Raw genomic sequence first — 22,182 nt, 5'->3', positions numbered from 1 at the left:
CTGAAACCCCTTCAATCGAACCACGACAGTTCTACTGTCCATTTTTGTTTTCTGTTTGTGGTTGATTTTTTTGTGACTGACTTTTTTCCTGGCCAAAAGGTACATACCTGCAATACCGTTACAGCGGTTATCTTTCATCTGACAGTGACAGGAAGAGTGGTTACCAAGTGATATTAGACCTCTGTGCATACAAGGGAGTCTATATGCTTACATACGCATAACATATGGGGCTCTGTTTCAAACTCTAAATCATACAGAACAAGCCGTCAACTGTATGTACACACAAGGGCTGTGCATAACTTTGAGCCCACTTTATGAGGCATTGGCCGCAAGCTGGGTATGGTTACTTAAACATAAATAACTCTTCCATCTTTTATTTACTTTCTTTAGCCCTGAAAACCAATACCTACCCGGGAAATTCACCTGCCCAACTTTAAAGCGATATTCTGGACGTTTGACAAAATACCCATTAGGTGCTAAAGATTCTCTGGACACCCCAGCCCCCACCTCGCCCTGCAGTAATCAGAGCTAAGCTATGCAAGTTTAATGACTGCCCAAATCTTCCATCGGATGCTTGCTCTTAGGCTGTGTTGACGTTCCACCTGTACCCACACAGTGAGGGATAAGGATAGGGTCACCCGCTAGGTGCCACACAATGTCACTGCAAGCAAGCATGGAGGATCAGTCAAACACCACCTGTTGGCCTGTATTATGCATGAGGGCATACAGTCGCGGTGACACCCGCAGCGCTGGTACCCGTGGAGATGCGCAAGGGCTCGCCCGATGACAGGACATGGGAGAAACGGTTACAGGATGGTCGGCTCTGGTGGCACAACCCCGATACGCTTCAGTGAGCGAGACACTTACTCACCTCGCAGGCTGGCATTGAAGCGGAACTTTTCCTACAAAGTGTCGAATGTGCGACGGATGTCAAAACAAAGTCAAACATGATCTGTTTGGTGGCAAATGTGAGACTGGGGGACATCAGAGATGAGGATCCACTGGTGTTCTGTGTTCTGCCCTCAGAAATCTTGCCTTGCAGTATTTACTGTACCTGCAACCCAGACCTATCACGCTTAACACAAGCTTTACTGTGTATGATCCCTAGATCAGTTGTATTTCGACATGGATGTGACTACAGTCTGCAGGCAGGTAGATCATAAGGCTTTGAGGGCAAAATGTGACATCAGCACTTCCTGTGCTGTATGTCAGACCAGCCACTTTCGGCTCAGCCTGCACAACCCACGTTAAGAACAAACTCCCTCATTGATGTTTTAAGACAAATCTTGTAATCTCCAGTATTGTGAGACTAGGGTAGATCATAGCAAAAGGAGTGGGCATCCTGGTTAAGATAGTGTGCAATCCAGATGCTCGGGGCTGTTTTGTCATTTGAAGCATCCAGCTGATGACTGACAGCCTGTCATTCTGTGACTTAGTGTTGTAGTGCTGGCATCTCTCTTAGCAGACACCCAATTGAAAAGGTCCATTACATAATCCTCAGAGAGGTAAAATAATGGACATATTCAGCAAATGAACCCACAACAGTGACAGGAGCCAATCAAGATCCATCTTCTGTTTCAACTGAGAGCACACTTCTCTCTGAGGTTTATCTTCAAACAGACATGTTGCCATTCTGCTGAGATCTATGGTTGAGTTTCTGCTGCTTTTACTGTTCTTTTTTCAAATGGGAAAGTTTTACTTCTCATTTGACGATGGATTGACTGCGTACTGAATTTTAACATGTTTTACAGTACTGTGTTTGTTTGTCACCACAAGGGCCTACCTGAGAAGGTAAACTGCTCGCTCAATGTCATTTAAGTCTTCATCCACAGTCAACTTGTCAATCTCCTCAGCACTCTACAAAAAGAGACAGTGGTAAGACGTACATTTGTGAGTTACTTCAAAGGAACCTGAAATGTAGGTAGAGGAAACCGTTACAGAGTACCAATGAATCAAACGCACCAAAACACACACACACATACTATTAAGCAGACACATGCTCCCTCACACACATACATTCATTAGGCACATAAACAGACATGTGCAAACAAACACAGAGAATTTCATTCACACAGAACATCCTTTCAGTGACTTGGCAATGTGAACTTATCTACCGTACCCTCAAAGGAAGGCAGCTCCATGCAGTTAGCTGGAGGCTGGGCTTGGCTGAGGGACGGAGAATCGGGCAGTTATTGGCCAAGATTCCATCGCGGCTTTGCCGATGACTCAGCCAAACGAAAGAGGGGGTAGCAGCACGGCACGACAAACCATTCGCGTAGGAGGAGTGTGCGTGGGGGAGCGGGGGCTGTGACTGTGTGTGTGTGTGTATAGTGGGTGGTTGCACTGTCTTTTATTTCAGAGCTTCTCTATTCACCACCTCAATGTGGATCCTCCCCACATGAAATTCAAAAAGAAGAAGGGGAGATAAAAAAAACACAGAAGCAGCGAAAAAACCCCATTGTGTGGGCACTAGCCTATATCCCCCGCACTCAGCACCAGGACTTCTCCAGAGCCAGAGAACGTGTAACCCCTTCCTCACCTATTCCTGCAGGCAGGGAGTCATCATTGGTGGAGAGATACAAAAGATATTACCTTAAATTACATAGGCTAACAGTACAAAATCAATGCTTAGTTAATAGCTGCAAGTGGACTGGTAGACTATATGAATGAAAAGTGATAGTGGGAATAGTGGGAACTCTGTGTGTGTGTGTGTGTGTGTGTGTGTGTGTGTGTGTGTGTGTGTGTGTGTGTGTGCAAGGGAAGGGGAGACAGGGATGGAGGTGGGAGTCGCGGGGGGAGGGGTGGGGTGGGGGGTCTGAGCATTCTGTGGAAATCCTCCTCATTCCGCAGTAAAGGGGCGTGAGAGCGGGTGGGGGAGAACCGGTGATGCTTGCAGCTGACAAAAACTGCGTCACGCAGGAAAAGTGGGCAACCCCCGTTGCATACCAGTCTATTCGCAACGCACAGGTTAGGCGGAATCACAGTGCAACTCCTCGCGTCAGTAACACACAGCATGCCATGGAGGCGAACATTTTCACTACCAATTAAAACAATTTAAAGTGGTTGAGTCGGTTAATCATCGTAACCTGTAGACTGACATTTGACTACAACTAACTGCACATGGCATCATGAGCTTATGTAACAGATTTGGTAAATTCCAATAACTAAAAGGTTTAATATCGTAACGTCAGTAGGTGTTATAGATGGTAGAACTGGTATAAAGTCTAAATCATATAGGACTTACCATCCAGTTAGTCTAGGCAGTAAAGTGTGTTAAACTAAATGGTCGACATAATCACAATTTAAACAAACAGACTACATGAAGCACTATGTCATAAATACCTTTAAACTCCTCCGTATTGGTCTTTCGATGAACGTTAGGTCTTGCAGATCATCTATCTGTCCAAACAGACCGGACTGGTTCAAAGTCATTTTGCTGACGAACATCTGTTTTATGTAGTTCTCCCTTAAGTAAGAGTGTTCGTAAATGTTAAACCTCTGTCGTGATCATGACTCCAACTTGTGAATGAAGGATGCCTTTGATTTGAGCGAATGTTGTTCCACCCACGAAATCTCTCTTGGAGGTTAGCTACGATGATGCTTCAGAACTCACTGGGCAACAGAGAGAGTTCCCTGCGCCTCCAAACATTCCCAGCACCTCGTCGTGTTTCCAATGAAGAGGGAGGTAGAGGGATTGGTTGTGAATTTAAAGCTACAATGCAGATCACTTGGAATTCTCCAAACTGAGTTCAGATGCTTCAATCTTGAATACTTATAAATATCATAGGTGGCAATGATGAAATATCCTTGGAATATCCTGTTCTTGAAGAGTTGGCTGGAACGAGCTGACCAATTTGCACTTACTTTATAAGGTGAATTCGGCGCCAATAGAATATAGGTTCCGACCAAATCTGTTTTATAGCTCCTTATAGCTATTATTTACGTTATTCTGCAGTCTCTTGAAATGACTTAAACTCTTCAGCATGATGTCCTCAGCTGAAGCAATAGTCCACAGCAAATGACAAGGAAACGGGATCCAGCCAAAAATGAGGGCAAATTACCGTGCGTTTCAAGGGGCCCTGAAGAGTAAGCAAACCAACGTTACCTGGTCGGCAAAGGGACAATTCCACCTTGCAGACCCTTCCAGGTTATCATCAGCGCTGGTTAGCGAATTGTACGCTTTGGCTAGCTGGCACATAGGTTGTCGCTACTTACCATAGAGTTAGCGTGGTATTGGCTATGCGTGCCTCGAAATAACATCCTTCATCGAATGAAAACAACTGATTGTATACAATTGTCAAGTGATGCAAAACACATTATTCACTCCTGATATTCTGCTAGACTTTTTAAAAACCACGGCGAGGTGAATTACTCTTTTATAATAATACAATCCACGCACACTGAGAGACCACGCAAACGCACTGCAGCAACTCAACTGGTTGCTATGGCGACGACATGCTACAGTACAAATGCCGCCCCCAAGTTCGTCATCAGAAATAAACTAGGAATTACGCCTGTATCGACGCCTGTATCATTTAGGCCCATTTGTTTTGTGTTGAGGAATCTATTGCAGTCTCTCAGGGGTGACTTATGTTGTAGTCTATTAGATGACTACTATATATGCGTTCATCTTGTTCAATAATTGATTTACCCAACTGAAATAAAACCTAGCCTTTTTCAGTCAATGAATGAAAGAAGCATCAGCGTGTTAATTAAATTCCAGTGTACAAATTACAGTGAAGAAAGAAACATTCATGTTACATTTTTTCTATGATTAGTTTTGAATAGACCTCAAGAACCTTGAGTCACCAAGGTCTTGTCTACAAGGTTAGCCTCTATAATGTCACAGGTTAAAAATGACAAGTATGACATACTGTCAACATGAACTGCCATGCAGTGATTTTCCACTGACCACAGGATCTCAGCTCCAGATATAACCTGTGGTTTTCTCTTTTCTCTCATTTACTGAGCAAAAAGGCTCAGGTTGGATAAGATTGTTTCCTTGGTAACTGTCATTGCAGAATCCTTGGGTATTTTAGAAGGAGTTGTAGTTGATGGTAAAAGTAAGTGCATCGATGACGTATGTATCAGTATTACACACTAAACCATTTTCATCCCCTGGTTTTCTGCGTTTTATTTTTAAATCCAGCTAGTTTAATAGACATCCTAAGCACTGCAATCTTGTGTTAAGGTGGCTGTACAACTGAAATTATTGTAAGGGCAGTTTACCACAATACTGTAACATTCCAACCTGAGATTTTGACATGAGTGCACCCTATAAAAATGAATGCGCCGTATCCAATTTGTAGTCTCTCAAAGAAAAGAACAGGTGTAGATTTTAATACCAGGTAAAATATTGACTTCATTATTCATATTTACTTTTAACACAGAATATACATTTTCACTAGCATTTACCATTTACTTCCTATGAGGTCCCAACCCAATAATTTTCCTGTTTTTTTTTCCCATATTGAGTTGTTTTTTTGACACAGATTCTTGTGGGTCAAAGCCTCAGCTATTCTGTACCATTTCGGGTTATTATTGGGCTCTTGATGGCCTGGCCATTAGTTTTGCTCCTGATAATGCAACGTTTATGATAATGCAATGAAACTCACTAGTTAAGGTAAGACTGCCCTCTGCTGGTGCTCAGATCAAACAACACGCCATCTGCACAAGTTAACCTGAATAACCGGAATTGATTAAAGTGAAAGAAGTCCCGCATCTGGAGTTTAATGCACCCTTATCGACTAGTGCTGAGAGATTGTTTTAGCTTTGGTACTGTGAAATTACCAAGCCACTGTGACCACTTGAGACTGTTACACCATTCATTGTAGTAAAAGGGGGTCATTATTACGGTGGGTTCACACCGGGTTTCTAAAAAAGAATGATGGAAAACAGAATTACATCTCTGGCAATTACTTCCTTACCTAAACTGAATTTTCATTTGAAGCAGGCTGTATAACATTGCATTACAATTCGGCACACAATGGCTATGTACTGCATGCCTGTTTTTATTACGATACATACATACATATTTTATATATCATACACATTGTATATCATTTCTGAACTGTAAACATCTAATTTATTCAATTTCCTTTGGACAAAATAACACACCTGTCATCTGCCACAAGGCGGCAGGTGGAACACTACCCTGGGCTTGAATGACTACAGTGCTTACAGTGCACTCGGATAGTGACCTCATTTGCCAACAGAGCAGTCTAGGTTGGTACGTTGTCTGGTAACAGTAGCCACATTCCAGAGATACCCCAGTAATGGACATTGGTAGGGCTCTGAATGTCATGCAGTTACAGTTTGTTTCTCCCTCATGATCCCACCCCTGTAGGCTTCCCCTCAGCCAATGGCACGGGCTTTATCTCCACACCACTACATTTACTCATTGATATGAGGGGGTCCCGTCTTTAAGCCTCGTGGTCAGGTTGTCTTGAACTGTTGAACTGCTTTTGAATGGACACAAAACATGGCAGGTAAGTCAAAAGAGAATAATGTTCTTTCTAAAAGCTTTGTACAGTACTAGTTTCTACAGAATTTAAACATTTTTTGATACACAAATTATATATTTTATGTATATTTGTTAAATGTATTAAAAAGATGTAGTCAGTATGTCTTATTGGGTTGCACCGATAAAATCGGTTACACTTGCTACCAGTCCAATCTTTCACATCAACTGTTTGATGCAGTATTAGAAACAGTAGGCTGATATACTGTTGTATAGTTTTGGTGTCAAGAAGTGGACATACAAGGCATGGGCCCTATAACATGCAGCAAGGCTATTACAATTCAGCCAAATTGCTTTTTGATTAACAGAGAGTATTGCATAAACTATTAGTTTTTTCAATACGTCTATGGGTTGTATACAGAAGTTGATTTGAACGTAAACAAAAAAATCAATTTGTTAAATGTAAAATCTGATTACACGTCTGGAAAGAAATATTTATTATAAACCCCCATTAACATTATTGACATCATTTGGAGGATAACATCTGTTTTTTAACTGACCCACGAGTTTACCAAAATTAGCTCTTGCCCTAGTTCATTACATACCTGACTTGAGCTGGCAGGGTAACCAGGACAAATATCAGTTGCAGATTGGCATCACGCTGGGTGGGCAAAGAGGAAAACATGGGCTGAAGACTTTCGTCTCAGGAATTATTCACAGGCACTTGACAGTGAGGGTATAAGACAGCTGTTCAAAATAACTGACGTCACTCATTTCACGCTGTGGGCTTTAAAATTAGACTGTGTCTAATGTGATGCTTGCTGAGGAAAGTTCACAAGAGGACAATACATATGATGCTGAAAACGGAAAATACAGCACATTTTCCAAAGGTGTGACGTAAAAGGTGTGAGGAATTTATGTACATGTAAATGATAAGCATTTGTTTACATATGGATCTTGCTATATATTTCTCAGCAGTCAAAAGCCTTGCTCTTTGCACAGTTATTTCATTCATATGCAAAACACATGCTTCCTATTCTAGAGTTTCAACATGTATCATGTACTGTATATACATGTATATACCCTGGACACCCTGTCATATACATTCTATCTTATTATTTTTTAATTTATCAAATGCACTGCATATTTCCAAATACGAGAATTAAAAAATCCTAAACATCCCCTGTTTACCTAATGCCTCCTGCTATGATAGGAAATCTTCATGTCAGTTATGTAATTTCAGAAGTTAGGGGAGATGGACTCAGCAGCCAGCGAAGCTGTCCTCGTAAGAGTTGTATGAAAGAGACAGCTGCAGCAGAGTTAGGTGTAAGAGCAGAGGCTTCAAACAGCATTCTTTAAAAAATAAACCGTTTCAAGACAAGGAGACTTTCATCATTGGTAAGTGAACCGTTTAGTTCTTCTGTCTTTCTGTCCTCTGTCTAAAATCAAACAGCAATGGCACTATAACTTCACTAGCAATCAGATCTCATGTGAGGATACTTAACCTGATCCCCATAATCTACAATTCTGTGCTCACTGAGCATGGAACCATATGTGAAACTGACTTGACAAATAGTTACAGGTTGTTTTTTAACATCATCATCATATTGTGCAAAGGTTAAATAAGCTCTCAACTGAGTCTGCGCAGTAACAGTATCTGCATATCTACTTACAACATTGAGATCAAGTTCTTAAGCTGTGGTACATTGCACGTTACAGAAGTATAGAAACCATTTCCAATTATTTGGCAAATCTTAAATTCAATATGCCATTTTTAACAACTAAAAAGTATTGTATATATGTGTTTACATAATGAAGAGGATGTGGATTGCACAGCCCTCTAAGAAAGTCTGTATAGTAGAGGTTCCAATGGTAAGCTTGGGATCCCTCTGAATTTTATTTGTGTTCTTTACTTTCCTGTAATAAAATCTCACACAAAAAAAGGCATAAAATCAAAGTCTAAGTTGAAGAACCATATCCCTTTACCACTCAGCCACTAGGGTCAGCATGGCCCTATATTTTGCATATGTATGGGCTACATTCTTTTTTTTCCACATTCCATGGCATTAGAAAAGTACCACCCAGATCCTTTCAACTGTAAGAGCTATTTATCAGTCAAAGGCTAAACCCCACATTTAAGATGACCATCACCGCAATATTTTCGACAGTTATTGGATTTCGTGGAAGGAAAGGGGCAGACAATAAAGATTATTTTCTCAATTTTTATCGCAAAAGGCAATTGAATATTGTGACCACACAGACTTCACAGACTTAATTGGATCAAGCTCTTTTACCACAGTGACTAACTATGATATCCTCGGATATACTGTATAAGAAAGTAAGAGTTGAAAATATGTATTTTATTTATTCAGATCTGTCATGGCAACTGGCAGTATCTCCATGTTGAAGTTGGTTGGCACAAACCTTGAAGACTACAGTGTCTACTCTCACTTATCTGATGAGGAGTTGATTCAACTGGCCATTGAACGCAGTCTGACTGACAATGATGGCCCATCGGTGGTTACATCAAACCAATCAGCATATGCACTACCTATATCAACACAATCAGAGGTCCGGAATGATTATGCAATGAGTAGAGAAGCAGTTTTTTTTTTGCCCAGCCAGCCCATCTCAAATTACCAGCCCTCTAAGGTGATATGAACTTTCACAGGTGTACTATATGTACTATACCTATTGAGCTGTTTTTATCTTTTTCCAGCAGTTCTAAGAAATAAAACAGAGAAATGACTTTGCTTCAGCCTGTCCTGAAGTTTTCCGTTTTTTATTGACAGTGTGAGTGATGGACATATTTGCAAAAGTTTGTGAAATGTTTGTCCTGGTTAAATAACTTTTGATGTCTATATCAATATTTCTGTCTGGATATATGATTAAATTAATTTAGCTGAGTCATGTCAAAGTAAAAGAAACATCTTTAGAATATTTGCTCTTTCCCTTTCTGTTGTGGATGCTAAAGCAACAAACCACAGTGATCATTCCTTTAATGGAGACAGAGAGAGGATGCAGGCCTGGGTTAATAAAATCACAATGTTGGATATTACAGCGAAAACTAAGGGGTAAGAATCCCTGACCAAAAGTGCTATTTATCCAGATGCTGAGGTTAGGCTTCGAAGACCAGAACCAAGGATGACACTTTATTTGGATATTTGGATTTATAGATAGTTTGTTGAAATTCAAGTTCAGTCTAACGAACCCAACCCCTAGCCTACAATTTCAAATTAACAGAGTGTCAACAGATGGTTAATCTGAGTATCTGTAGATAGTCCAAATACACTGTATCTAATGTAAGGCAAATTAAATTTTAGGAAAATAGTAGAAATAGGAAATATATGTCATTGTTGGGACCTGTGTCATCAAGCTCGTTGATAGGCTTTCTGCAAAATTGTTCAAATCTTTTAAATATCTGTTATTTGGCCTTATAGGGTCCTGCCCGATATAAACTCAGCCATCTGAAAAAATTATGTCAAAACACTGCTGGAAATAATGAAGAAGGTGTCCTCTGAAAATCTGAATGAACCAAGCAAGGAGGGCTGCATTCATTTGCATATGGCTGCATACTATGGGTTTTTGGATTGTTTGAAGGTGCTAGTACGAGGTATGTTGGAAAAAATGTAGATTTGCAACTATGTCTGGCAGTGACCTTTCTAATAATTCTGCTGTAACTCCTCAACTGGTATCAATTGCAGCCTTTCCCCAACTTATCTACAAGCAAACCGCGAAGAAACAAACACCTCTGGTACTGGATGTTACTTGTGAACATCCGTCATGTGTCCAGTGTGTTCTTGAGGCCGGGACAGATCCCGACATACACGATAAATAAGGAGAAACAGCTCTCTAAAGGTATGACTTTTTTAATGGATAATAAGCCTGTTTATTCTAAATAAATGAATAACTGTTTGCATATTTCCCCTACATGATCATTGTCCCAACATTTCACATGTTTCCAGCTTGTGAGAAGGACAGTGAGACCATAGTGGAGCTTCTTCTGTAATCTGGAGCCAACATCTGCAGAAGCAATATCAATGGGTTTCGCTACCCCACACGAGGCAGCACACAACAGAAACCCGGCCATGTGCAGGCTACTTGTAAACGCTGGAGCAAAGATATCGGCTAGAAGTAGTCACGGTATTGAGCCAGTGTTCACAGCTGCCCAAGCAGGATGCCCAGAAGTTCTGAACTTCCTCACTAGACATGGTGAACTTCATTCGGATATTATATATAAAAAAGAAGGTCTGCCTTATTGCAGTCTGGATAGTAAGAAACGTAAATAAAGTAACAAAATATATATATTATAAGTCACTTGTATCTCAATCTATATCCATAAAGTTTAAGATGTGATATATTTATCATTTGTATTTTGATAGTGATAGTAATTGATAGTTTAAGCTATTCTCCACTTTTGTTTCCTACATTAACTAAATTATTTACCTATTCTCAGGGGGAAAATATTAACACTCACTCTAACGGCGGAGCAACACCTTTGTACAAAGATTCCACACACCAACTTGACTGCTATATTTCGGAGTGGCATTAGTCCACTCAACCTTGCAGCTGAGTGTGATAGAGAGGAGTTTTTGGAAATGCACATCGAGGCAGAGTTGGATGTGAACGCCCTGCTGTCAACAGAGTACTCCAAAATGTATGAAGACCATCGAAGCACAGCGCTCTGTTTTACAGTGCGCTGGATCAATTTGGACGCAGCCTCCACTCTGTTGGACATGTTGTCTTTGCTGTTGGAGTATGGTGCAAATGTGAATGCCAATATTCCATCACACCCAACCACCTTCCCAGGGGCTATCCTCCTCTGCATGCACCACATATCCATGTTCAAGCTCTTACTGGACAATGGATGTGATGCCAAGGCATGGAGACAACCCACATCCTCCAGTCAACACAAGACGCAGCAGCTCCACATGCTAGAGCAAAACAGGTCAGGGTTTTTTTTTTATTAAGGATCATCAGCTGCCTAGATTAATTTTGCTATTTGGATGTATGTATGTGTACATTGTGTAAAGATTTATATTTCCCCAATTTTCTTGTGTAACTACTTTTCAGTTCTGTGAAACACTGGCCCGATCCCTTTCATGCTCCCTGGGCAGGACCTATAATCAACGCCCTGTTTGATACGTGGGTGAAGTAAAATTGAGCTCCAGAATCATTGAAGTTCCGGACAGCAACATGGACTGGACATTCATAAAGGAGAAAATGAGTAAGTCTGTTGTGCAGATGTTAACTGTCATGCACCTTATTAATCCGTTTCTGTTTTGTATTCTATGTGAAAAAAAAATAGTCAAGGAAGCCATGTGAACTGCACACTAAATGTTTTTAATCTCAGTTCACAAGGGGGGACCCAGCAGGCAAATGTAATGGTTATACAACATTTTGAGTCGTAATGTTCTCATAGGTTTATTATTGATACAATGAGAGGATGGTTGCGATCATACCAGCAGCATCCTTGGGTAACATTGACCCTTACAAGAGCATTGAAGTAGGTGGGAGCAGAACCAGTAAATCACTCTGTAAGCAAGCATAAGTGACTTGAACTTAATGCAAGCATCTACAGTTAGCAAGTGGAGCCGAATGAGTAGCGGGGTGATGTGTGCCCTCTTCGGTTGGTTGAACACCAGACGCGTTGCCGCATTCTGGAACATCTGTAGTGGTTTAACCATGCATGCCGGCAGGCCCGTTAGGAGGGCGTTGCAGTAGTCAAGGCGGGAAATCACCAAGGTTTGTACAAGCAGCTGCATGGGCATACTTGGTTAGGTACAGCCTGATTTTAGTCATGTTGAATAGAGCGAAGCGGCACAACCGGGAGACAGAGGTATTGTGGTTGGTGAATGTTAGTTGGTAATCGATAATTACTGCTTTTTAAATAGCAAGGGATAAGGAGTTGATACGATGTTGCGATGTATGGCCTGTTTGGCTGGAAAGACCCACGATTCCATTTTAGCCAGATCAAGGTGAAGATGGTGATCCTTCATCCATGTGGATATATCAGAGAGACAATCCTAGATCCGTGCGGAGACAGTGGTGTCGTCTGGAGAGAAAGACAGATACAGTTGGGTATCATCTGCATAGCAGTGATATGAAAAACCATGCGAGAGGATGATGGGGTCCAACAAGGTGGTGTAAATGGCAAAGAGAAGAGGTCCTATCACCGAGACTTGGGGCACCCCTGGGGTGAAGTGGTGAGGTACAGACAGCTGACCTTGCCATGACACGTTGAATGAGCACCAAGTGAGGTAGGATTCAAACCAGGAGTGTGCCCTGCCAGAAATGCCCATACTTGGCAGTATAGACAGAATGATGCGGTGGTTGACTATGTCAAAAGTGGCTGATAAGTCAAGCAGTGTCCTTTAGCTTTAGTTGAGAACTTTAGACATAGTTCCCTACCTCCTATGATCCAGGTGCGGAGCCCTGGGTCTGCATTTACTTTGGAAAAAATGTACTAACACAAGTAAAGTGACTGACACAGTACACAACCATCTTGTGAATAATAGCTCAGTTATGTCAACCTGATCCACTGCAAAATAATGTTTCTATTTAACAAGCAGAAAACAGATGTTTCATTCTAGCTAGATTATGGTAGCTGAAGTAGCCAGGTAGCAGAAATTTCCTTAACTGGCCGCTGTTGCTTTATCATAATGGTGCTTGTTTTACTTTTATTAGGTTTCCTCCGGTAGGAGGTAACCTATTGTATCTGTTAGTATTATTCTTGTTCCATGGGAGTCAATGGCAGCCCCTAGAACCATATGGTAACTTTTTGTGAAATTTGGCACACTCATTAAGGACAGTCCCTTCTTCATTCTCACCAAGTTTCATGGCTCTCATTACATGACTCTAGCGCCACCAACAGGTGAAAGTTGAACTTTTGTAACACACACAACTTTTGAACCGTATGACCGATTTTCAAAAATGAACCATTGGATTCCCTGGACCAAGACGAATTAAACCCACCCCATGGCGTCAATTTCCGGTTATATAGATTTTCCGCTATTTCCGGTTTTATCAAAAACCTTTGAAAGCCTAATCCTCCTACAATTTTTGGCAAATCTTCTTCAAAATCACCAGAGATGATCTTCAGACCTAGCCTCTCAAAAGTTTCTTTTTAGAATTTTGATCGTCACAACCGTTTGTCCGGTACAGCCACTCAAATTCAGCAGAAAAGTCGCCAAACAGGAAATGAAGTCATATCTTGGCAAATCTTTGTGAAATCAACACCAAACTTGATATGTCACTGGAAGACACTACAACATGTTCCCATGTGCAAAGGCAACTTCATATCTTAATAAATGATTGATATAAAGCAAATTGGATACATTGTTAACTCTAAAATAATGCTTTACACATCAACAGGTCAAAAAGTGATACTCTGATTCAATCACAAGTTCATGTGAAGACACTTGAGAATGTTAAGTACACAAATCTGAAAAAAAGTTGACTGTAAGATGAAAAGTGGATTTTTGGTGAATATTTGAAACATGCATGCTTGGCTAATTTCTAGGGTGATTTTCAGTAGAAGGTCTCTCTCTCTGCTCCTCCGCGCGTGTGTGCTCCAGATTCTCTCTCTCTCTCTCTCTCTCTCACACACACACACACACACAAAGGGACAGGCTCAGGCTCCTTTGACACGCGCAAGCACACACACACAACATTTAAGGAAATGTAGGGATGACCACACCCCTTCTCACTCTTAGCTTGAAGCCATGGCCCTTGAGGATCTTCAAAGTAATGCATTTGAAATATAATATCCCATTGGCAAGTCTGCAGCATGGATCTTTCTATACAGTGACAAATTGTCACAAAAATACATTTTTCCCTGGTTCGCAATGTCTGGAGGAGGAAACCGCCATCGCTGCTTGCAGCTATATTTGTTGTTGTTTCTCTTCTAAGTTCCCCGTGGAATGTAGGTCAGGGTTGGGCATCTCGCTGCCTGACTGGGGTAACCCCTGATACTTCTCTGGCTCATACTGCAAGGGCCCTGCTGATTTGCCTCTATTAATATTTTATAAACTCACGTTTCAGCATTCCATTTACTAAATGGCTGGGCTGCAATTGCTGTCTTTTTTGTTTTGTTTGTCTTTCTGGGCCATCTCTGCCATCTTCTCATCTGCTGTTTGCCTGTATGTTTGTTTGTTTGTTTGTGTTACTATTTATATCACCCACTCTGCTTGCAAAGGCTGAGTGCCCAGTATGGGTAGTGAAGGAGTTGCAAATCAGAATGAATGTCTTGTGATTCTTTTATGCATATGTAGTTTATGTCCTTAAGAGTAAGAATTAGGGTTCAGCAGAGGCACTCAAGATGTATATCTGGTTCTTATATGTGTGACTCTGTTCTCTGAGAGATATGGAGAATAGGATGTTTCCGGGACTGTCTCACTACAGTCAATGCTACGCCTGATTGTTACCAAAGAGGGCACATGTCATCCTACTCACTGAGCTCCACTGGCTGCTCGCATCAAGTTCAAGTCACTTATGCTTGCCTACAAAGTGCTTACTGGGTCTGCTCCCACCTACCTAAATGCTCTTGTAAGGGCAAATGTTACACCCAGGACGCTGCGCTCATCCAGTGAGCGTCGTCTGGCACTGCCCCCGGTGCAAGCACGGCAATCCAGACTATTCTCAGTTGTAGTTCCACATTGGTGGAACGATCTGCCTAGCACTACCAGAGCAGGGGTGTCCCTCTTTACCCTTAAGAAGCTCTTGAAGACCCAACTCTTCAGAGAGCACCTCCCTTCCTAACTGGCACCTTGGCCTAACTTGCACTTAAGCAGTGACATGCCCGGACTCTTTTTCTTTCTATGTCGTTTTTCTATTTTCTTGAAAAAAATAAGCAGTATTTATTGATACACCAGGTTTTATTGCTCTTAGCTTGATTGTTCTCTCCCTTGTACGTTGCTTTGGACAAAAGCGTCTGCTAAATGACTAAATGTAAATGTTATAAAGATTAAAACCTTATTCCTAATTTGGCTACCATTGCTCCATTTATCTGTGGTACAAAATGACCATCAGGACGCTGGTTCCACCTGGTGGCAGTACCTATCCCCCACCCTGTGCCCTTTGTACAATACTTGACCCCTCACCTTGTATGTATTCATCTTTCTTTTTTATATTTTATATTATAGCTACCCCCTTTAAAACATTTTACTGTTTGCCTTGTAAATTGTCAATAGAATATGACAGATGTAAGGACACCTTGAGTATAGCAAACCTGAGTTCTTTTTTTTCATTACCAACACTGTCATATTTCCACGGACACAGCTCTCCCCAGAGTAAAAAAAAAACCCTGGAGCGGTGTAGTCCGATACATCTTTATTTGAGTTGGCACCACCACATGCCAGACTTTGAAGATGAGAAGTTTTTGCAGCTGTGCAGATCATCTTTATTTACCTAAAACGCACATGCTTTCTCTTTTTGTTTCAGAGTACATCACGACATTGTATATTACTCCCTCATTCTTTTCCCACATTTGAATTACATGGAAGGGCGTTCCAACTGCGGGGATGGGGGTGTTGTTGCCCCCGTGACCTCAGCTGGCAGAACAACAACAAATGGTCAGCCACACTGTAAACCTGTAATCAAAGACCCTGTAGAAATGGTCCTTGAAGGTTAGAATGAGATGCACAGATTCATTTGACAGTCAGGCTTAACACAGCACAGCATCCAGACCTTTTTTTTGAAATAGTAATAATACTAATACAAATTAAAATAACAACTATTACAAAGGCAGAAGGCTTCATCTTAAGTAAGTTAATATTTTGTTTAATGTTGGGCTGTTATGGTACTTTAAGGCTATACTTTTTAAGTAACTGGAGTTAAGAATTGCTTAAGTAATTGCTAATTAAGTAATTGCTGTATTACTGTACTGCCCTGCATTGGGCTGTAGCTATACACTTAAATTAACTCAACAAATTCAGAGCTTTTTACCCAAGGACAAATATAACACAGATAATTTGCTGATCATTACTTGCAGGAACAGTTACACCATTAATACATCAATATGGATTATAGTTATGATAACCCTTCTTGAAAACTTTATTTATTATTTATTCATTTCAAAGCACCATCAGTTTTTTAAATGTTATGGTTGGCTATCCTTAATGTATTCTCTGTAAAATCAACTGTTTTCCAATTTACTGTATACTGTATATATATACACACACAATATTGTATTATATTGTTTATCATATTCAGTATCCGTATATTTATGAAAGCAATCCTACTCTTTCTGTTAGAACTCATTTATGTTTAATTATCTGTCTCAGATCATACAGAGAAAGCCCTCAGACCTATAGAGCTTCAAACAGGTAAAATGTTGCTCTCTTCACCCCAAACAAATGATCTGTATCTGTTTGAATGTCTGCATTTACTGCCACAATCATACTTCTTCCAATCTTTCAATAGCAAAATAACAACAGTTGGTTAGTGGAGTGCATGAATTCATCAAGTAAACCATCAACCTCTATTCATTAAACTTAAAATGAGCAGATCCTACTAAATATAGATTTTAACTGTAGCTGCACTATTTTTAAAACAATCTGTATATCACTGCAATTAAAAAAAAAAAACTCCTTTGACTGACCAACCTTGTCAGATGAATTGATATACTGCATTCTTGGCCTCATATTTCGTGAGGTCTTAAGCATTACATTTTGGACAGAAATCAGAATGTCTTCCCAAGGCTGGTGGTGTTGAGTGAAATATCATTGCTGAAGAAATAGGTCACTTGTCTCCTATAAATACCACAGACATAATACAAGCAATGTTAAACCGTGTCATTTGACCATGAGCAAGGCTGAGTTGCACCAGAATGGTATTTGCATGCACATTCACCCACTATTTGGCACACAATTGAATATAACAGTCTACTTAAGGCACTCTGAGATTCTTTTGAATGAAAAGTGCGTTAAAAATAAAATTAATTATTATTATTATTACTTAATCTTTTACTCCAGATGCATCATGGCAGCTGCGGACGTCTACATGGCTTATGAGGACTACAGCATCTTCAGTAATCTATCTGATGATGATTTGATCCAGCTTGCCATTGAACGCAGCCTGGTTGATCTCTTCCGGCCTTCCTCAGTGTCATCACGACGTACTACACAGGGGTCATCTTCTACACTTCCTGAAGGCAGCCAATGGGTACCCTCTGAGGGAGAAAACGTACCAACATTTCAGCAGGTGCAGGGACATTTTAGAGCTCAGCGACAAGCAGCTTCGCATACTCAGAACATCGGCGCAGCTCTTCCTCAAACTGAACATTTCTCCAGGTGATACTGAGATTCACTATGTATCAATATGTACAATATGCACAGCTCCCTTTTCTGTCTGAATTCACCAACTACGTATTTCCAGTGGCTGCTAGAAATGATAGCATTGTGGCCTCACCTTGTGAATATACATTGTTATTGGTATAGAGAATTAGACAGATTTCCTCTATATCTTTGTGAAACGCTCACTGGCGCTTTTAACAGCTTGGGTTGCTCACGTCCTGTCTTCAGGCTGAAGTCATATCTGGCAACTCTGCTATTTTCTGTTGCTGCTCATTTGTTATAGTGGTAGCCAAAATGAGAAAGTTCCTTTACATGACTATGCTGGAGAAAAAGTGGCGATGCGGTCCTGGGGAAAGAGAAATGGATTGTTTGAAGTTAGACTGAGACCTACGTAAGGATACCTGCACAATTTTCATTATTCAAATAAAATTTTAATCTTATACCCGAAGTATACACAAAAGAATGACATGTAAATAAAGTGATTGCCTTAACAGAGCACTGCGTCCTGGTAGGGGTCGTTGTCATTGTCATGAACCCTCTACCTCTCCATACATCCTGTTTCCATTTATTTGAATACAAATTAAACTTTCTGGTATTCATGTTTGGTCTTATAGGGACATGCCTGCTCTGAACTCAGCCATCTGGTCGAATGATGTCAAAAGACTTCTTGAAATAGTGCAGAACGGGCCTGAAATTCTGAGTAAACCAGACAAAGAGGGCTGGATACCCTTGCATGAGGCAGCCCACTACGGCTATGAAGAATGTTTGAGAGTGCTAATAAGAGGTATGAATGAGAGTCAATCTTTGTGTTATTGTGACAGCACATGTCTCAAATGTGGAATACAATGTCTACAAGACCTTCATAAGAGTCATTTTAATCCTAACTCTGTTTTCATTATATCCAACTAAAGCCTCTCCTCAACTTATCAACAAACGTACCGACATGAGCTGTACCCCTCTCATAGTGGCTGTTGACTATGAAAACCAGTCATGTGTCAAGTGTCTTCTTGCGGCAGGAGCAGGTCCCAACATACCCAACGATTTAGGAGAAACACCTCTCTACAGAGGTACTCCTTATAAAAAGAAATTGAAGAGCTGATCAATCCTACACCCACAACCAGGATTTGTACTTATCTATCTCTCCATAAACCCATCCTTTCTAGCTTGTGAAAATGATACTGAGGAAATTGTGGAGCTTCTATTGAAGGCAGGAGCCAAAGTCTCCCAGGCCAGCCTCGAGGGAGTGACACCATTACATGAAGCAGTGCATAAGAACAATCTGGGCATGTGCAAGCTACTGTTGGAAGCTGGCGCAAACATTAGTGCCAAAAATAATTACGGAATTGAGCCACTATTTGCAGCTGCCCAGGGGGGAGGTACAGAAGTATTGAACCTCCTCGTTGAACATGGTTAGTTTCATCACGAGTTAGGTCAAACTGGTCCAACAAGAAGGCATGCTGTTAATAATGCTGAATTGGTTGTAGTAATACTCAAATAGCCAGGTGAAATACCGTATTGTTATTGCAAATGTATTGAGGTGTAACAACTTATCTCTTGTATTTTTAAGGGGCAAATATTAACTCTGAAGCTAACGATGGAGCAACAGCTCTGTATGAAGCATCCAAGAATGGTCATGAAGAGGTGGTGAAGCTGCTTCTGTCTCTGAGGGCAGATTTGAACAAAACGACTGAAGCAGGACTAACCCCTCTTCATGTCGCATCAAAGAATGGGCATGATAGGTTGGTCGTTTTGAAATCATCTTAAATTGCTTGCTTGACACAAAACATTTTGCGAAAGCCAGGACACATGCAGTTCATATCTCAGTGCACCCAAATCTTTCAGGTTACTTCTCTGATAATATATACATGTATATTTATATCGTTTTTGAGGTTTGTAATTTCAATTATGTCTTTTGGGCAGAATTGTTTCCTTACTGATTCCACACACAGACAGAGCAGTTGTGCGACGGAGCTACATCAGTCCACTCCACCTTGCAGCAGAGTATGATAAAGAAGAGACCTTGGAGATTCTCATTGAGGCCGGCTTTGACGTCAACACCCTGCTGAGGCCCGACCTCTCCCAGAAGTATGATGACCGGTGCTGCACGGCCCTCCACTTCACTGTCCGCAACAGCAACATAGATACAGCCTCCATGTTGCTGGAGGCTGGTGCAGATCCTAACGTGGATGCTTTCAACCCCCTTCTGGTAGCTGTGAGACACGGAAATGCACAGATGGTTGCTTTGCTGTTGGAGTATGGTGCCAATGTGAATGCCTGCATGCCAACACACCCCACTACCTTCCCAGGGGCTTTTCTCTTCTGTCTGACGCACACGGCCATGTTCAAGTTCCTGCTGGATAATGGATGTGATGCCAAAGCCTGTTTTTCTTGTGTTCATGGAAACAACCCACATCCTCCAATCAAGAGGAGGAATAGGACCAGGGATGGCCTGCTGGACCTGGATGATTCTCCTGATGAGGCTCCTCATAGCACAGCTGCACAGGTTAGGAGAAAATGTATTGCACTTGTTACAGGTGCGTCACTCATTGTGTATACGGTTTAGTGTATATGGATGACTAGAGTGGTCATTTCTCCCCTTCCTAACTTATCTTTTATCGTTTCTGTTCAGTTCTGTGACATGTTGGCCGATCCCCTTCACTCCTATTGGACAGGACCTATAATTGACCGTCTCCTAGATTACACTGGTCCTGTTAAACTGTGTTCCAGAATTACAGAACTTCTTGAGAGCAACAAGGACTGGGTGCACATCAAAGAAAAATCAAGTGAGTTCAATTAGTTACTTTCCAAATAGCTTTATGTTTATAGTTTTTGCCATTTTAGATGACTTTATGTTTAATACACCATATTAGGATACTTGTATTCAATGTCATCATGGGTTTTGTTAGCGGATTGATTTATTAAAAGCTTACAATAATGAGAGTCTGATACAATCTAAGCAAAAGTGTATGAATATGTCAATATTTAATGATCTTAAAACATCCTTAAAACTTCCAGAGCCTTCCCTCTGCTTGATGCATCTGTGCCGACTGAGGATCCGCCAGCAGGTGGCTCACCAGAGACTGAAGAGAATGAGCACTCTGCCTCTGCCGCGACTACTCATAGAGTACCTGTTCTATGACAGGGGACAATCTTCTGAAGTTTTTTCTAGCTATTTGGACTGAGGGTGCCTCTGTTTCTGGTACCAGAGTTGTTTTTTCTTTAGAACTGACACTGTCAGTCAATGATCTAACCAGCAAAAGCTTGATTATGCAAAGCTAAAAATGATTGTGTACGTTTAGACTCTGCCTCTGCCGCGACTACTCATAAAGTACCTGTTCTATGACAGGGGACAATCTTCTGAAGTTTTTTCTAGCTTTTTGGACTGAGGGTGCCTGAGTTGTATTTTCAGAACTGACACTGTCAGTCAATGATCTAACCAGCAAAAGCTTGATTATGCAAAGCTAAAAATGATTGTGTACGTTTAGACTCTGCCTCTGCCGCGACTACTCATAAAGTACCTGTTCTATGACAGGGGACAATCTTCTGAAGTTTTTTCTAGCTATTTGGACTGAGGGTGCCTCTGTTTCTGGTGCCAGAGTTGTTTTTTCTTTAGAACTGACACTGTCAGTCAATGATCTAACCAGCAAAAGCTTGATTATGCAAAGCTAAAAATGATTGTGTTTGTTTAGATTGGGTCAGGATCATGAGCTGCACTTTTATATTGGAGTTACTATTTTTTTTTTTTTTTTTTTTACTCTTTGTCCTTTGTAATACTGTACTATTATGGATGTATTAGGCACTAGCTTATCCTTTCAAAAGCATTAAAGCAGATATCACATAGTAAACAACTATAATAGAGAGGGAGACTGGGTAATGTAGGATACATATTAGTGATTATATTAGTAGATAAAGGGATTCTTGACTTTTATGATGGTTGTCATAGTGGTGTTTTTTTCCTGAAGCGTCACTCTTAAAACCAAAGTGCTAACACCACCTATACCATGCATTTGATTGATTCATATAAAGAAACTGTACACTTGCTGTGCTATGCACGCAATGCAAGAGATGGAAAGTAGATGCTGCATGACGAGCAACATTAAATCAGTTCATATTTTAAAAATGTACACTTGTTTTATCATTCTAATCCAAGAATCTCAATACATAATCTTAAAGTATCATCACAGCTAAGTGTCAGGTAAACTGGGCTGCTGAAAGGCATCGATGGTCTTTTCATTCCCCCTTGCCAGCATACAGGAAGGAACTGTTGCGTCTACAACATTTTGAAATCAATGCTGTATAGCTTTCAGCTCTAAAAAAAAATCTCCAAAAATGTGTAAAGCATCACTTAATGCAAATGGTTGTAACACAACAATGAATGTTTAAGATGGCGTTTACTTTATCCATATACATAGGAAGACCTAGAGCGGC

At 40.8% G+C, this 22,182-nt stretch overlaps 2 protein-coding genes and 1 long non-coding RNA gene across 9 annotated transcripts in view; 2 read left to right on the top strand and 1 right to left on the bottom strand.

Moving 5' to 3' along the window:
* The window catches only part of ppp4r4 (protein phosphatase 4, regulatory subunit 4), a gene marked incomplete at both ends in the record, with an annotated part of 30,583 nt that extends 27,136 nt beyond the window's left edge, over positions 1–3,447 (bottom strand). Inside the window, 2 exons of the mRNA XM_080832149.1 lie at positions 1,784–1,857; positions 3,343–3,447. Of these exons, the coding sequence (XP_080688275.1) occupies positions 1,784–1,857; positions 3,343–3,447 (179 nt within the window). The remainder of the gene's footprint in view (positions 1–1,783; positions 1,858–3,342) is intronic.
* A 2,632-nt stretch (positions 3,448–6,079) lies between these two features.
* LOC308361320 lies at positions 6,080–10,312 on the top strand. Of its 2 annotated transcripts, none has more exons than XR_013968547.1 (3): positions 6,080–6,488; positions 7,704–7,858; positions 10,165–10,312. It is a non-coding gene; the product is annotated as an uncharacterized lncRNA (long non-coding RNA). The 2 variants fall into 2 exon arrangements; XR_013968548.1 differs by lacking the exon at positions 10,165–10,312 and adding an exon at positions 9,901–10,035.
* Positions 10,313–11,623: 1,311 nt separating this feature from the next.
* Positions 11,624–21,682, top strand: LOC308361318 (ankyrin repeat and SOCS box protein 2-like). Of its 6 annotated transcripts, none has more exons than XM_080833620.1 (13): positions 11,624–11,687; positions 15,491–15,564; positions 15,902–16,032; positions 16,744–16,785; positions 17,434–17,751; positions 18,038–18,145; positions 18,369–18,538; positions 18,666–18,821; positions 18,918–19,163; positions 19,322–19,493; positions 19,675–20,257; positions 20,384–20,537; positions 20,770–21,682. In XM_080833620.1, the coding sequence occupies exons 5-13, from the start codon at positions 17,441–17,443 to the stop codon at positions 20,934–20,936; spliced, it is 2,067 nt and encodes a 688-aa protein (XP_080689746.1). In that variant the 5' UTR covers positions 11,624–11,687; positions 15,491–15,564; positions 15,902–16,032; positions 16,744–16,785; positions 17,434–17,440; the 3' UTR covers positions 20,937–21,682. The 6 variants fall into 6 exon arrangements, with proteins under 6 accessions (XP_080689746.1, XP_080689744.1, XP_080689749.1 ...); XM_080833618.1 differs by having other exon boundaries at positions 15,902–16,086; XM_080833623.1 differs by lacking the exon at positions 18,038–18,145 and having other exon boundaries at positions 15,902–16,086.
* Positions 21,683–22,182: the final 500 nt, after the last annotated feature.

This window comes from Sprattus sprattus (assembly GCF_963457725.1).
Source record: "Sprattus sprattus genome assembly, chromosome: 2".
Classification (NCBI taxonomy): domain Eukaryota; kingdom Metazoa; phylum Chordata; class Actinopteri; order Clupeiformes; family Clupeidae; genus Sprattus; species Sprattus sprattus.
This window is presented reverse-complemented; position numbering and strand designations above follow the sequence as displayed.